Raw genomic sequence first — 17,432 nt, 5'->3', positions numbered from 1 at the left:
GGACATGATTCATAAACAGGCCAAACATAGAAAACAGGGCACCAAAAAGCTTTTTTGAAAAACTCAAAAATGGTAAAATCTAGACAGCTAAGGATAGATCAAAATAAAGAACTCAGAAATGGAGAAGCTATGATATAGGAATGACAAAAAGCTAATAATTCATTTAAACACATAAATGAGATAAAATGAATGTGATAACTATAATTACAGAACAGAATATAACCTTGGATAATGCAATGATAATAAAAAATAAGCAAAGCAGAAAGGAGGAAACAGGAAGGTGACATGGAGAGGATTCTTTTTCTTCAGAGCAGACTAATATATATCGCTTTAACTTATAACACAAAGTTATATAAAAGAGATTCCAACCTCTTAAATGTTTTCATAATGCTTGAGAAATATTTTAGAAAATATTGCTTAAGTGATAAGACATTCAGATAAATTTAAGCAATTCCTTCCTTTTCTGTTTATTTTCTTCTATAAAATTTGAGTACAATTAATTTTTACATTTTAAATAGCACAATACTATGATCTTATTTTTAGAAAATTATATCTCCTTGTGAATGCACTCATCCACCCATCTATTTTAATCAGCATGTCATTTCAGATGTATTTTGTGCATACACATAATTTTGATTATTATTTTAGGTGGGTTCTGGGTAATTTTTCTAATTTTCTTTGCATTTCACTGTATTATTGAATTCTTTATCACGAGTATACATCATTTTTATAAAAACAGTAACATTACTCTTAAAAATAGAAAAGTAGGAAAGAATGAAAAAATATTAGAAAAAGAAGCGAAATGAGACATTTTCAAGGTTGCTTCCAGTACCAGAATTATGAATTTGCTAACAGTTAAAAAATGACAAGAACTGGAGGTAAGGAGGAGCAACATTGAACTGAATTAAAATTTTGAGCTTACTCAAAAGAAGGATCAATTATTACATTTGAAACATTAGCATGTAACAATGACTTTACCTTTAGCTAATAAAAATGTGATCCAAGAAACTTTTAGCACCAACATAGAATTTATTTCAGTGGATATCCTAGTAAACAGAAAAAAAAATTAGTTTTCCAAATATACCTTTTTCCCCATGTTTTACAATTACAGACTACAGTTGACTGCATAATAGAATACAGTCCATTTTAAATGCACAATTTACACATGAATTCAATTTTGTCTCAATTTAGTTTGTGTTTTTACCAAGTTATTTATATTTTCCCACGGAGTAGTATACCTTTTCTAAAGAAAATACTGAATACCTTCTATTGCAATCTAAAAATACGCCGAGGAAGTGGTAATAATATGACATACTTGGTTTCCAATTAATTCTTTTCTGCTGTTTTCTAATTAAAATCAATTTTATGTGAGCAGAAAATACACAGGTTTGGGTGACTCTAGTTTACCAGTTTAACACCATGCCCTCATAAACTTTAGGACTCCCCTGGTGGCTCAGACGGTTAAGCGTCTGTCTACAATGTGGGAGACCCAGGTTCAATCACTGGGTCAGGAAGATCCCCTGGAGAAGGAAATGGCAATCCACTCCAGTACTCTTGCCTGGAAAATCCCATGGACAGAGGAGCCTGGTAGGCTACAGTCAGTGGGGTCGCAAAGAGTCGGACACGACTGAGCGACTTCAGTTTCTTTCTTTCCTCATAAACTTTAAATCGTTCACTTGTTGGAGTTAACAAGTGGAATTAGACTAATTGAGTTAATTAACAAATATACAATTTCTCTTTGTATCAGTTGTCTTCAGTATCATTATTTCTGTGGGGCAGAAAATCTCATGTATTACTCATTATGTTTTTTTCAGTTTTTTCTGAAAAAACAAAACAAACAAAAAAAAAACTGTAGAGCTCTTACAATGGTATACTGCTGGAATATGTATCATATATTTAAAAAGACTATTTGGAAATTTAAATATAGACATTCATGTTTATTCTTACACAAAAATTATGCTTTAAGTCTTAGTTAATAAAATGTCTGTAATACACCCTCAATAAAGATTCTGTCAATGAATTAGCATTTTTCTCAGAGTTGGTAAAAAAAACTGCTCTGAATCAACTTCTCCCTTTAGTTTCCAACTAGTTCTCCCTTACAGTAAAAGGCAAGTATCTCATACCACTTTCTTTGTGAAAAGATAAATAATCTGCACAGGGCTTAAATCTATGACCTTAATTTATGAAGTAGTGTGAAATAAGCAATCAAATCAACCCTGAAATTATCAATGTGTTTGGGATTGTTTCATATATTAAAAAACCCAAAAAGTGAAAAATAACATGCTCTGAGGTACTTACGAACTGCTGGGTTGTGTCAAATATATAAGCTCACATGTCCTGAAAGGAAGAAATAATTATGTTAACATCATGGCTTTTTTAAAAGTTACTTTTAACATTTTTTCATAATTTAGAAGTCAATTTTATACTGCTTTATTCATCCTATTTTAAGAAGGATACGTGTTTTAAGTACAGCATTACAAAACAAAGTTAAAGTAGATGTTTCCAATTTATGACATTCCATACATCCCTATAATATCTAGTTACAAAACAACTCGACTCCATGTGTGCATCTGTAACTTGGAATACGTTCTGTAACTGAATCTTGATCTGGTTACAATCTCATACCAGCTCATAAAAGCTTATTTAATAAAGTCTTGCTGAAATAACACAACTGAAAAGTACTACTTAATGGAAACCTACTTATTTAGGGCAGTGACTTCCGGAATGGTGGGTAGAGTAAGGATCTTTACAGACCTGTTCCCTAAGATAATAACTATAATTGGTAAAAAACTATTTCTGAAAAACCATTTAAAGTCTCTGGGAATTTTTCTAAGGGCATACAACAAAAAAGGGAACATATCTTCAAGAAAATCTAACAAATCTTGATGAGAACAATGAGTCTGAGGAATTCAATGCAAAACTCATTTCTTCCTCCTCTCCAGTTCAGCATAAGGAAGCTCTATGCCTGACAGGTGAAACCAAGACACAGGGCTCCTCTCTCTCCAGCTCTCAACCTGGAGCTCTCTCTGGGGAGAGCAGGCTATCAGTGCTTCTCATCTCCCACAGGTCTATGTTGCAGAAGGTCTAGCCCAGGCAAGAGGAGCTGAGCAGCACGGGGCTCCTGTCCTTCACTTCACACCCACTCACAGGGTAAAGTTTTATGCCAGGCACACAACACATCAAAATACTGATTTGTCTTATCTTGGCTGGCTCATGGGACAGAGGTTCCAGCCAAGAGAGGTGACCTGGGAAGACTAGGGCTACTGTCTCTCCTCAGTGCCCTGCTCTTAAAGCAGAGGCGTCGCTGCAAGAGACGAGACCACTGTCAGCTTGTTCTCCCAACCAGCGACACAGAAGTGGCAGCCTGAGGAGAAGCAGGTCTCAAGAACACAGAGCCCTGAGCTCTCCCTAGGGGAATTAACTTCACCTAGAATGGTGTGGGGGAGTTCAAGAATAACAGCACGGTTGAAGGCAATGCAGATTTTGGTAAAAGCCGATAAAAGAGAAAACCAGCAGATCTTATGAGAGCAAAAAGCTAAATCCTAGATCACTAAAAGGAGAACCAGGGAAAGAAACAGCTAGGAATAACTCTCCTGACATCAAAGACTACTCCTGCAAAGGGAGCCAAATTTAATTGGATTAAACTGTGAAGCACTTTGTGACTCAGAACGTTGTCAAAAACAAGAAAGTAATCAGCAATAAATGAGAGGTAACAATTAAGTGTGATATTAACAGGGGCAGTTAGCTTAACAACAGGGGGAAAGATGGTTAAAGAGAAAAAAACCGCTGTCAGCTCAGTGACTGTGCACCTGTCCAAGGCTACACTGAGGAGCAAATCAGAGGTAACATACTGGGAGAGAAGACGTCACTGAAATAGTGCCTTCCATGTCATAGATATGCCTGTCCTGGACATATCATATAATAAAAGTATGTGGCCTTTTGTATCTGGTATCTTTCACTTAGCTTGATGTTTTCAAGGTTCATCCACACTGTAGTATATATCAGTACTTTATTCCCTTTTATGGCTGAGGAGTATTCTACCATATGGATGTGTGTGTCAGTTGCTCAGTTGTGTCTGACTCTTTGCAATGCCAAGGACTGTAGCCTAACAGGCTCCTCCAGGCAAGAGTACTGGAGTGAATTGCCATTTCCTTCTCCAGGAGATCTTCCCAGCCCAAGGATCGAATCCAGGTCTCCTACGTTGCAGGCAAATTCTTTACCATCTGAGCCGCCAGGGAAGCCCTCTAACCGTATGGATAGTTCACATTTTGTTTACCCTTTTGTCAGCTGATGAATATTTGGGGTGTTTCCATTTTTCGGCTAATACAAATAACACAGCCATAAACACCTGTACACAAGTTATGGATGGATGATGCATGTCAAAATTTGATGTTTTGGGATATATGAGTTAAATAAAACACTAAAATTAATTTCACTTGTTTATACTTGTCATGCAGCTACTATTTAAAATATACGGCTTGCATTTTTACATTTCTATGTAACAGCACTAATATAGTTAGTAATAGCTTTAAAAGCTACTGTTTATTAAGCATTTAGTATGTGCTAGGAGGTGAAGTAACGAATAATACTGTCTTACTTAATTGTTACAATTACTCTGCAAGGAGAGCATTATTAGCTCTATCTTACAGATTGAAATTGAGGTTTAAAGATGTTAAGTATCTTTCTCTAGCTTACAAAGTCAGTAAATGATAAAATTAATATTCATATCTAGATCTGTTTAGCTTTTTAAAACTTATCCTAATCACTACAGCACACTGCCATATACATACATATAGTGAACCCAGAAATAAACAGGCTTTGGCAGGCCTGTTTATTTCTCCATGTGTCCATGAGTCAGACAAAACTGAGTGACTTTCACTTTTGGTATCACAGCTAATTTTCCCAACAGTTCTTCAGAAGAAGGTACACATAAGATAGGGGGAAAAAAAGTCCTGATTCACTTCAAGACGAATAAACATTAAATTATCTCATAAACTAGTCAATAAGAATTCCAAATCCCTTTAACAAAGGCCTGAGTGATCTTTTACAGACCAAATCAGACTCTGTCACTTGCTGGCTTAAAATCAATGACTCCATCACCTTCTGGGCAAAGTTCAAGCTCACTATCAATCTCATCCCCTCCTACCTTTTAGCCATTAGTGATATCCAAAGTACTTTATGGTACTGCTTTGGCTTTGTACACATGCTGATCACTCTGCCTAGGATGCTCAGTCCCAGTCTCCACATATTTTGCTTGGTGAGTTTCTAATTATCCTTTAACTCTACTCAGACACTGCCTTCTTCTACAGTTTTTTCACCCCATAATTCTTCTTATTACCTTAAAAATACACAGTATTGTTACCCACTACATAATTTCTGCTTCTTACAAACAACCCTCTACAATAGGACATCAAACAATTACTGCATGTAATTTTATTAAAATATATAATTTACTTATTTACTGTAAACTTCTTGATGATCACAGTTATATGATTTCATATTACGAGCATCTAACACATAGCGGTCACCAATAGTCATTTCATTAATGCCTGTGTAGTTTCTTAATTTATATGTGCTAAAACAGCTGATAGCCTAAAGTTTCTTAAAGGATATTCCACCAAAAAAACTACTTCCTCTAAACCACCATTAATATACAAGTCATAACTTGGCAGTAAGGTCACCACTCAGTTCAGTTCAATTCAGTTGCTCAGTTGTGTCCGACTCTTCGTGACCCCATGGACTGCAGCATGCCAGGCCTCCCTGTCCATCACCAACTCATGGAGTTTACTCAAATTCATGTCCATTGAGTCGGTGATGCCACCCAATCATCTCATCCTCTGTCATCCCTTTCTGCTCTCGCCTTCAATCTCTCCCAGCATCAGGGTCTTTTCAAATGAGTCAGCTCTTCACATCAGGTGGCCAAAGTACTGGAGTTTCAGCTTCAACATCAGTCCTTCCAATGAACACCCAGGACGGATCTCCTTTAGGATGGACTGGTTGGATCTCCTTGCAGTCCAAGGGACTCTCAAGAGTCTTCTCGAACACCACAAGTCAAAAGCATCAATTCTCCGGTGCTCAGCTTTCATTACAGTCCAACTCTCACACCCATACACGACCACTGGAAAAACCAGGGCCTTGACTAGATGGACCTTTGTTGGCAAAGTAATGTCTCTGCTTTTGAATATGTTGTCTATGTTGGTCATAACTTTCCTTCGAAGGAGCAAGCGTCTTTTAATTTCATGGCTACAGTCACCATCTGCAGTGATTTTGGAGCCCAAAACAATAAAGTCTGCTACTATTTCCACTGTTTCCCCATCTATTTCCCATGAAGTGATGGGACCGTATGCCATGATCTTAGTTTTCTGAATGTTGAGCTTTAAGCCAACTTTTTCACTCTCCTCTTTCACTTTCATCAAGAGGCTCTTTAGCTCTTCTTTGCTTTCTGCCATAGGGGTGGTGTCATCTGCATATCTGAGGTTATTGAGATTTCTCCCAGCAATCTTGACTCCAGTTTGTGCTTCATCCAGCCCAGCGTTTCTCATGATGTACTCTGCATGTAAGTTAAATAAGCAGGGTGACAATATACAGCCTGACGTACTCCTTTCCCAATTTGGAACCAGTCTGTTGTTCCACGTCCAGTTCTCACTGTTGCTTCCTGACCTGCATACAGATTTCTCAAGAGGCAGATCAGGTGGTCTGGTATTCCCACCTCTTGAACCATTTTCCACAGTTTGTTGTGATCCACATAGTCAAAGGCTTTGGCATAGTCAATAAAGCAGAAATAGATGTTTTTCTGGAACTCTCTTGCTTTTTCTATGATCCAGCGGATGTTGGCAATTTGACCTCTGGTTCCTCTGCCTTTTCCAAAACTAGCTTGAACATCAGGAAGTTCACGGTTCACGTATTGCTGAAGCCTGGCTTGGAGAATTTTGAGCATTACTTTACTAGCATGTGAGATGAGTGCAATTGTGCAGTAGTTTTCTTTGGGATTAGAACAAAAACTGACCGTTTCCAGTCCTGTGGCCACTGCTGAGCTTTCCAAATTTGCTGGCATATTGAGTGAAGCTCTTTCACAGCATCATCATCTTAGGATTTGAAACAGCTCAACTAGAATTCCATCACCTCTACTAGCTTTGTTCATAGTGATGCTTCCTAAGGCCCACTTGACTTCACATTCCAGAATGTCTGGCTCTAAGTGATGGTGAGTGATCACACCATCATGATTATCTGGGTTGTCAATATCTTTTTTGTACAGTTCTTCTGTGTATTCTTGCCATCTCTTCTTAATATCTTCTGCTTCTGTTAGGTCCATACCATTTCTGTCCTTTATTGAGCCCATCTTTGCATGAAATGTTCCCTTGGTATCTTTAATTTTCTTGAAGAGATGTCTAGTCTTTCCCATTCTATTGTTTTCCACTATTTCTTTGCACTAATCACTGAGGAAGGCTTTCTTATCTCTCCTTGCTATTCTTTGGAACTCTGCATTCAAATGGGTATATCTTTCCTTTTCTCCTTTGCTTTTCACTTCTCTTCTTTTCACAGCTATTTGTAAGGCCTCCTCAGACAGCCATTTTGCTTTTTTTGTATTTCTTTTTCTTGGGGATGGTCTTGCTCCCTGTCTCCTATACAGCGTCATGAACCTCCGTCCATAGTGCATCAGACACTCTATCAGATCTAGTCCCTTAAATCTATTTCTCATGTCCAGTGTATAATCATAAGGGATTTGATTTAGGCCATACCTGAATGGTCCAGTGGTTTTCCCTACTTTCTTCAATTTAAGTTTGCATTTGGCAATAAGGAGTTTGTGATCTGAGCCACAGTCAGCTCCCAGTCTTGCTTTTGCTGACTGTATAGAGCTTCTCCATCTTTGGCTGCAGAGAATATAATCAATTTGATTTCAGTGTTGACCATCTGGTGATGTCCACGTGTAGAGTCTTCTCTTGTGTTGTTGGAAGAGGGTGTTTGCTATGACCAGTGCATTCTCTTGGCAGGACTCTATTAGTCTTTGCCCTGCTTCATTCTGTACTCCAAGGCCAAATTTGCCTGTTACTCCAGGTGTTTCTTAACTTCCTACTTTTGCATTCCAGTCCCCTATAATGAAAAGGACATCTTTATTGGGTGTTAGTTCTAGAAGGTCTTATAGGTCTCCATAGAACCGTTCAACTTCAGATTCTTCAGCATTACTGGTCAGGACACAGATGTGGATTACCATAATACTGAATGGTTTGCCTTGGAAACGAACAGAGATCATTGTGTCAGTTTTGAAATTGCATGCAAGTACTGCATTTCAGACTCTTTGGCTGACTATGATGGTTGACTCTTTGGTTGACTACTCATTTCTTCTAAGGGATTCTTGGCCCACAGGAGTAGATATAATGGTCATCTGAGCTAAATTCACCCATTCCAGTCAATTTTAGTTCCCTGATTCCTAAAATGTCGACGTTCACTCTTGCCATCTCGTGTTTGATCACTTCCAATTTGCACTGATTCATGGAGCTAACATTCCAGGTTCCTATGCAATATTGCTCTTTACAGCATCAGACCTTGCTTCCATCACCAGTCACATCCACAACTGGGTGTTGTTTTTGCTTTGGCTCCATCTCTTCATTCTCTCTGGAGTAAGGTCACCGCTAGGAAGAATCTTAAATTTAGATGACTCTTCCATTCAGAACTACAAGTCTTCTGGCAGAGAAGGCTAAAGTGGAAACGAAGTTCATTAAAACAAGTAAAACATGAATAAAACAAATAATTTTGGAAGAAACATTCAGAATGTATATGACTGGACAAATAAGAAAGTCAAGACTATTAAGGGAACAAATCTAAGCTGCAATACATAACAACTTTACTAAGTATGTAACAGTTCCCAGATGGAATCTAATATGAACAGTGACATGAAAAAGCAGGGTGCAATCCTAATAAAATTTTTACTTTACCTTTCTAATTTGCTGTAGAGTGCACATAACACATTATACTTCTTCAACAGTCTTGACATAGCATTATCAACTTTGGTGCTAGTATCGATTTCTTTTAGTAAATCAAAGAATTTATAGACACTGCAAGGTAAAGAATAGAAAAAAGTGAATCCACAGTTTTAGAAATTCATTTTTTCATTTTCAAAGCACAGACATTTCAATTCAAAAGGCCTGTTAGCTCTATAACAAATCACTATTATACCCTTTGGAAGGAATTAGTTTTTGCATTTTACTAGAATTTAAAGGGAAAAAAAGAAATCAACTAGTCTTCAACCCATATCCTTGTATCTATACACCTAAGCCAAGAACACAGAAAAAATAAGGGTTATTACAGACATACAAATATTTAGTTCTATATCTAGCTATATGTTTTAAAAATCCTAAGTTCACATCCATTTATCCAACACAAAAACTACCTGTTTTGTTCCAATGTTTTCCTTTACATATTATAACTCTCCTTTGACAGTGAGAAACCTGGGATCCACCTATCTCTAACTCACTCATTTAATCAATCCCCCTGTAATGACCAAGCTACCAACTCCTCCAAGTTGGCACCCTCCTCTCCTGCTTGGACTGACTCTGCCACCCTGAACTGCCCTCACCCCTCCGTATAGGCATCTGACCGCTCATCCCAGACAGCTCTTACCTCACATGTGCTGTGACTCCCTACACCAGCTCTCCACACACCTGCTTGGTCTGCCCTTGCACACCAAGCAGCCCGTGTCAGGAAGCCCCTCACACCCTTGGGGGATGACCTCCTCATCTCACTTTGGCTCTAACACCCTTCTCAGGGAGCCATGGCTCTCCATCACCACAGATGCACACACCTTCTCTCTGTACCCCACCAATGGTTTTAGGGGAAGGAAAAAGGAAATAGCTGGGAGCTCAGATGCTAAAGAATTTGCCTACAATCCAGGAGACCTGGGTTTGATTCCTGGATTGGGAAGATTCCCTGGAGAAAGGAATGGCAATCCACTCCAGTGTTCTTACCTGGGAAATCCCATGGACAGAGGAGCTTGGCAGGCCTACAGTCCATGGGGTCGCAAAGAGTACAACATGACTGAGCAACTAACACTAATAATTTTTATTTCACAGGAAAGGAAAGGAACCCGAGACTTAATAAGGATAAGCAATCTATTTCAAGTCATATATCTTGTAAAATATACCCAGTCTATCTTAATCCAAATATTGATTCTCTTTCCAATCCTCTGAGGTCACTAAAACATTTGCTGATGTAAAAATTTACCTCTATATTCAGATTGTTTTTGGCTATATAAAACCTATTTTGGTTTAGTGATTTTATTTAATAAAGTTAAACTTTGAAATCTCTGAGAGGTAAACAACTTCTAATTTAATCAGTTAAATATGTACATAGAAGGTCTTTGTTTCCACATTTTATTTAGAGGTAGTAAGAAAATTACTAAAATGTGAAATATTTATCTCATTTACACAAAACACCAATTATGTTTAACTCTAGATGGCTTTATCCAAGAAGAAACATACTACTATCTTTTTGGCAAATTATTTACTGTTAGATATTGTAAACATACTGCAAAAGAAATGACTAGAAGAAATGACCAGAAGGCTTCTCTTGAGTTGTTGGAAACAATTAGTAAACTCTCATTAGGCTTATAAACTCAATACAGACATTAAGTAGTTACAGGGGCAAGTATTATAATAGATACTTAACTGAATACACAGTCTCAAAACATATACAATTACAATATCTATTATATTAAAAGTCTTAAACTTTAATAAATCAATTAAATTCCTTGAAGATGGGCTCACACTACTTTTACAAAGGTTTTAATATATAATAAGCCTATTTAATAAATCTGCCTATTTTGTCCACTTTATCAACAGCTACAATTAAGAAAGTTAACACAGTGAGAGATACAATGAAGATTTTCCCAGACACAGACTGCTACATTTTAAAGAAAGTGCAGCATAAAGACATTAGGGGCCCCAGCAGAGTAGGAGAGTTCACTAGTTCTCCATGTTTTAGTTAATTTTGGCATTTCCCACCAATTCCCTGAAGTCTATTAAAATGATAGTTCAGGAATACTTTTTTTTTTTTTTTTTAATGGCAGAGGCCTATATTAATGCAAGAAATTTTACCTGGTTTCAATATTTTTCTGTAGCTCAGTGAAAGTGAATGGCATCTCATCTAAGTCAACTGCTGCAATAAAGATACAGATTCCCCACAGTTCCTTTTTCTTTTGAACATAACCTTCCTGCAAACAAAACAAAACAAAAAGTTTCAAGTAATTTGTTAAATCATTTACACACAAAATAGTAAGCAACTTTTTTCTTATTGAACATAACAAAATAAATTTGTTCCTAAGTCTTTATGAGAGTATTTAATTCTAGGCTAGTACAAACTAGTTACAAAATTAGTAACTAAATTTTATATTGTAAAGCAAAAAAATTACCAGATAGGTCAAAAAGTTAAACTACAACTTTCTATAAGCAATCTAGAAGCCAGTCAGTTCTCTGAGGTAAACATTTTCAGTTCTCAATAACATAACATCATCCAAGCCAAGGTGAAAGATTTTACTTCATAACATAAATTGTTTTTTTAAAAAAGCCCAGTTTCTCACTTGATTATCCTCCTTTTGCTCTAATTCACTTGTTCTTTTACCAATCTGTTGATTCAAGTATTTTTTAACCTTATGAAATTTATATCTCTCAGTGCTCTAACTGCCTTCCTTGTAAAATGGAAATAATAATACTTACCTCACTTTGTCAGAACTAAATGAGACTTTATATAAAGCCCTTAACACAATGCCTAGCATTTAATTTGTACTCAGTGAATGACAGCTATCATTATCATTAGAATATTTTTTCGTTATCATTAGAATACTTTTTCCCCTAAAAATGTATCTTTATTTAAATTATGTGTTTTATAGGTAAAACTGGATTATATTAAATTGAAAACAAAAGAAATAACAAATTATCTAATGTTCTATCAAACAGCTGGAACTACTTGCTTTCTCTTAATTGTAGAGTACAATGGGGCTGAAAAGTATATGATGCAATTTTATATTGTTTTGAAATCTCAATTATATAAAAGTTTTAGGAAAAAGAATTATTCTAGATTATCAAATTTTAGGGATAATACAAAGCTTATCACTATCCAACTCTAAACTTTTCCTTAATTTTAAAAATCATATCTTTATCTTCATACAGTTTTATCTCTTCCAATTTGTTTTTTTAGTATCTTCTAAAATTTGACGTATCTAATATTTTAGATCACTGACTCAACAGACATGAGTTTGGGTAAACTCCAGGAGTTGGTGATGGACAGAGAGGTCTGGCATGCTGTGGTTCATGGGGTCAGACACAACTGAGTGACTGAACTGAACTGAATAATTTTTAAAGAAATGATCGTTATGCAACTAACACAGTTTTGTCACTTTGGGGATACAGTGATGAAAACAGAACAAACAAAAAAATTCCCTGTCTCCCCGGGAGTTACACTTCTATTTAAGTTAAAAACATGAATTTTTGTGTCAAACATTCAAGACTTTGAACACATACTCTAGTTGTATAACGGTAAGCAACTGATTCGGAGAAGGCAATGGCAACCCACTCCAGTACTCTTGCCTGGAGAATCCCATGGACGGAGAAGCCTGGTAGGCTACAGTCCATGGAGTTGCTAGGAGTCAGACACGACTGAGCGACTTCACTTTCACTTTTCACTTTCATGCATTGGAGAAGGAAATGGCAACCCACTCCAGTGTTCTTGCCTGGAGAATCCCAGGGACGGGGGAGCCTGGTGGGCTGCCATCTCTGGGGTCGCAGAGAGTCAGAAACGACTGAAGCGACTCAGCAGCAGCAGCAAGCAACTGATTAAATCTAATTAAACCTCAGTTTTTACTAAACTAGAAATGATAATAGTATCCTATCTGGGTCACTATGAAATCTAACAGTGAGGATGCTCTTAAGTAATCGGCACAGGGCCAGGCGTTATACTCACTCAGTAATAAACAGCAGCAGCACTATTATCAGCGAATCTAGCACTCATTCCTCTACATCATATCTGTCTCAGAAACTGTCCACAACCCAATCTTCTCCACACCAAAAATATTCATCCCTGGGAATGCTGAGGACTACTGGAGTTTTGTGTGTAAGAAATCATTTGTATTGACTTCTAGTCCCTGGCAATCACTGATCTGATTTCAATTCCTTCTCTTGAATGTCATACAAATGGAATTATATAGGCTGTAGCCTTTTTTGTCTGGCTTCTTTCACTTGGCATAATGCTTCTGAGAAGTCATCCATATTGTTGTACCTATTAGTATTTATCCCTTTTATTTGTTGAGTAGCACTCCATTGTATGAATATACCACACTTTGTTTATCTATTCCAATAGCTGGATACACTGCTATGAATAAGGCTGTTAACCTTGAGCCTTAAATATTCACCTACAGATCTTTAAGTGGATGCGTATTTTCATCTACCTCGGGTGAATGCCTCACTGGGGAAAGCTAAGTTCTATATTAAATGTAAGCTTAAGTTTGTAAGAAACTGGTAAACTGTTTTCCCAGGTGGCTGTAATGCTTTGCGCCCCCGCCAGCTACAAATGAGAGTTCACGTTTCTTCACATCCTCACCAGCACTTAGTTTCTGTTTGTTTTCCAGTCATCCTAGTAGGTGTGTAGCGGCACATTTTCCCAAGGACTAATAACACTGAGTACTTTTTCAAATCTCACTTAGCATCTGGATCTCTTCTTTTGTCAATTTTCTATTCAGTTGTTTGTCTTATAAAGTTGTTAAGAGTCACTTAAACATTCTGGATTCAAATTCCTTAACAGGTATGTGTTTTGCAAAAATCTTCAACTGATCTGTAGCTTTCCATTTTCTTAAATAGCATATTTCAAAGGGCATAAGTTTTTAATTTTGATGGAGCTCAATTTATTATTTTGTTTTATAGATCATGCCCTTGCTGGTACTATCCATGAAATCTTTGTTTAATCCAAGGTCACAAAGATTTTCTCCTTGGTCATCTTCTGGAAGTTTATATCTATGCTTCATTTGAATTAATTTTTATGATTGGTGCAACATAGGGACTAAAGTTCATTTTTTGCATATGGATGTCGAATTGCTCCAGTATCATTTGTTGAGAGGAACTCTTTTCTCCATTGAACTACCTTAGCACCTCTGTGTGCAAACACTGACACATATGTGTGAATTCTATTTTCTGATTCTCTGTCCTGTTCCACTGACCCAGTTGTCTTTCTTTCCACCAATACTACAATGACTTGATTACTACAGCTATGTTTTCTTCTTTTTTTAGTTCAGTTTGATTCAAGACTTTTAAATCTGTAAAACGACATTTGATTCAGTTCTCATTGTGCAGATTAAGAAATTGAAGATTAGAGCGTGAAGACTTGCCCAACGCAGCCTATCAATGCCACAGGCCTATAAAACCCAAGTTTCCTAACACTCAAATTAGTCTTCTTCCCTTTATTTAAGAATATTTCCTTACTACATTTCTACATTGATTTCCTAACATTTTCACTACTGAAATCCTTAATATCACCACCCCACTAAAAGTTTTGTACTCTTCATTTCTATTTTGTTGAGAAGGTTAGAAAATCACAATTCCAAAGGCCTCAATATGTTTCTCCACATCAAATAATTTCTAATTACCATGTACTCCCAATGTCCCTGCATCTAGCTTCAGGTCCCTCTTCTCTTCTGACTTTGACAAATGAACATCCTCCTCCACTCTTAAATCAGTAAATGTACTCCCTCACTTCTTCCCACTTTGGATCACCTCCTTCAAGACCTAGTTTGTCTTACATAATTTATCTTACAGTTCTTTCTAAACACGTGCTTCTGTTTAGCTACAAACAAGCTTGTGCTGTGCTGTGCTAGGTCACTCAGTTGTGTCCGACTCTTTGGGATCCCATGGACTGTAGCCCGCCAGCCTCCTCTGTCCATGGGAATTCTGCAAGCAAGAATACTGGAGTGGGTTGCCATGCCCTCCTCCAGGGGATCTTCCCAACCCAGGTCGCTCCTGCATTGCAGGCAGATTCTTTACCATCTGAGCCACCAGGGAAACCCAAGAATACTGGAGTGGCTAGCCTATCCCTTCCCCAGGGATCTTTCCGACCCAGGAATTGAACCGAGGTCTCCTGCATTGCAGTCAGATTCTTTACCAGTCAAGCTACCAGGGAAGCCCCACAAACAAGCTTACATCACTTAAAAAATTTAAAAAAAGCTATCCTTCTATCCCTGGACTTTATCAAGCTACTGTTAGAACCACATGAACCACACATACACATCTCTCACTATTCACACACACACTCACCAGATACACTCTCCCAGTACACACCTACTGCATCCACTGAACACATACTTCTACTATATAAGCGCTATTCTACTGAGGCTATTGTCTAAGTCTCGAGAGATCTCTCTCTAAACTGAATATAGACTTTTCTTTGGTTTCATCTACAAAGACCTCTATACAACATCTGACACCACTGTAATGAAACTTTCCTCCTTAGCTTTTCAAACACAGTTAACATCCTCATTCTCTTTTTTATCTCTATCAACTTCTTCCGAGTTTCCTAATTCCAAAGACTTTTCCCCACCACCTTCTTTTTCCTTCTGCCGTCTGTAGCTTCATCCACTTCTACAGCAGCCCCAACTCCTCCATAAAGATGTTTCACGTGACTTATCCTGCTTTCCGGCCCTCACTGCTGTCTCAAGATATAGGCCCTATTTTCCAAAGGCAATTACAACCCAAAATTTGTAACTGAATTGTTTCCTCAAAAATTTTGTTGAGAATTATGTAATGGCCTAGGAATAGCACCTTTGAAACCATTAAAACAGAGGAAAAGCAAGTTTTACTCAGCCAAAAGAATCACAAAAAAATAAATGAAAGAAGGAAAAAAATGAGGAAAGGATAAGAAAAAGCATTTTGCAAAAGAAAAAGACAGTAATTTTCAATAAACATATTTTGAATATAAGAACCTCAGAAGAGTGTTAATTGAAGGACATTTTGCTAATTTGCATCAAGAGCCTTAAGAGTTCAGTTTTATCTCTATGAATTTATCCAATGAAAATAATTACTAAGATTTAGTATAATAAATGTTCAAAGAATTACTTACAACAGCAAAAATAGTGGGAAACATTTAAATATCTTTAAATAGAACAGTTAAATAAATTATGATAGAGCTGTATCAGGAGCTACATAAGACTCTTAGAAAACATTTCAAAGATTGTAAGGACATGGAAAAAAAAACAGACACATTAAAAGAAAAAAAACATCAGAATACAAAATTCTGTGTTTATTTTGACTCCAATTTGTTGAAAAATTTTAAAAGAAAGGATAGGCAAAAATATATCAAAATGTTAACTATTATCTCTAGGTGGTAGGATTACAAATGGTTTTCATTAATCCTAGGTATATTTTCTAAATTACCTACAATTATAAAATAGAGGGGAAAGCAAGTCAATTAAAAAGTACTAAAGTTATATAAAACAGGTGAGAGGAAAAATTATGAATATTCTTGAGAAAAATCTTTTTTAAAATAGTAAAACTTTAATTACATATACTACGGTTTAAATGAAAATCTATAATCAACACTTAAGAGACTACTCATTTAAGCTATCATTTAGTTTAGTTTACTTAAACCACCCAACTGGTAACCCTGAGTTAGTGATATGACTTCTACTGGGTTAACCAAAATGTTTGTTGAGTCTTTTTCCCCATGATAGTTTATGGAAAATACCGAACAAAGTTTCTGGCCAATCCAACACTTGCTCTTTTACGATGCACTAACTTATAAAAGAGCTCCCCCAAGTGGTAACATAAATCATCTTAGAGACATCTGAAAAGTAGGTTATCTTACTGAAAAGTAGGTTAACATAACTAGCAGGAATTTAACCTGAAATTTTAAAAGTTAAAAACACTACTCTCTCTTATCTTTACTTTTTAATATATCAACCATGAAAATGATGGAAATAAGCCATAGTAAACACACTCTTTATCTCAGGGTCAAAAGGATACATCCTTACACCAGATTCATGAGACTGTAATGAGTGATTAGCAATAAAGTTACAAGTTAAATGTATTACAGAAGTAGAGAGGCTAAGACCTGCCTTTATATCTTCCCCTCCTGGATTTCCTTACCAGGGTTATATGTAAGAACTAAAGAAATAACATGCTAATATGCCAGAAAATCCTCCCTCTCGCTTGCATAATATCAGCTGACAGCAGTGAGTGCTAACGAAATTCTTGATGTGCTCACAAGAATCAGAAGGCAAGAGTAGAACAGCCAAGAAGAATACAAAAGCGAACTTCACTTGTGCTCGATCATGTTTTTGATTCAACATGCAGAGGTAAACACCAACTGAATTAGCCATCCAGTTACACAATGCCTTTGTGGGGAAAGAGTTGACTCTACTCCCAGAAAAATATGTTCTTGGCAAATTCAGATTCCTCTAG

At 36.8% G+C, this 17,432-nt stretch overlaps 1 protein-coding gene across 3 annotated transcripts in view; it reads right to left on the bottom strand.

The window, feature by feature from the left end:
* The window catches only part of RB1 (RB transcriptional corepressor 1), a 118,926-nt gene that overhangs the window by 82,376 nt on the left and 19,118 nt on the right, over positions 1-17,432 (bottom strand). For all 3 annotated transcript variants that reach the window (XM_068984304.1, XM_068984302.1, XM_068984303.1), the window contains exons 3-6: positions 11,091-11,206; positions 8,934-9,053; positions 2,299-2,337; positions 979-1,046 (exon numbers count right to left, since the gene is read on the bottom strand). In XM_068984304.1, the coding sequence (XP_068840405.1) occupies positions 979-1,046; positions 2,299-2,337; positions 8,934-9,053; positions 11,091-11,206 (343 nt within the window). The remainder of the gene's footprint in view (positions 1-978; positions 1,047-2,298; positions 2,338-8,933; positions 9,054-11,090; positions 11,207-17,432) is intronic.

The sequence above is a fragment of the Capricornis sumatraensis genome, chromosome 12 (genome assembly GCF_032405125.1).
Source record: "Capricornis sumatraensis isolate serow.1 chromosome 12, serow.2, whole genome shotgun sequence".
Classification (NCBI taxonomy): domain Eukaryota; kingdom Metazoa; phylum Chordata; class Mammalia; order Artiodactyla; family Bovidae; genus Capricornis; species Capricornis sumatraensis.
Note: the sequence above shows the minus strand (reverse complement) of the source record. Positions and strands in the feature narration are given on the sequence as shown.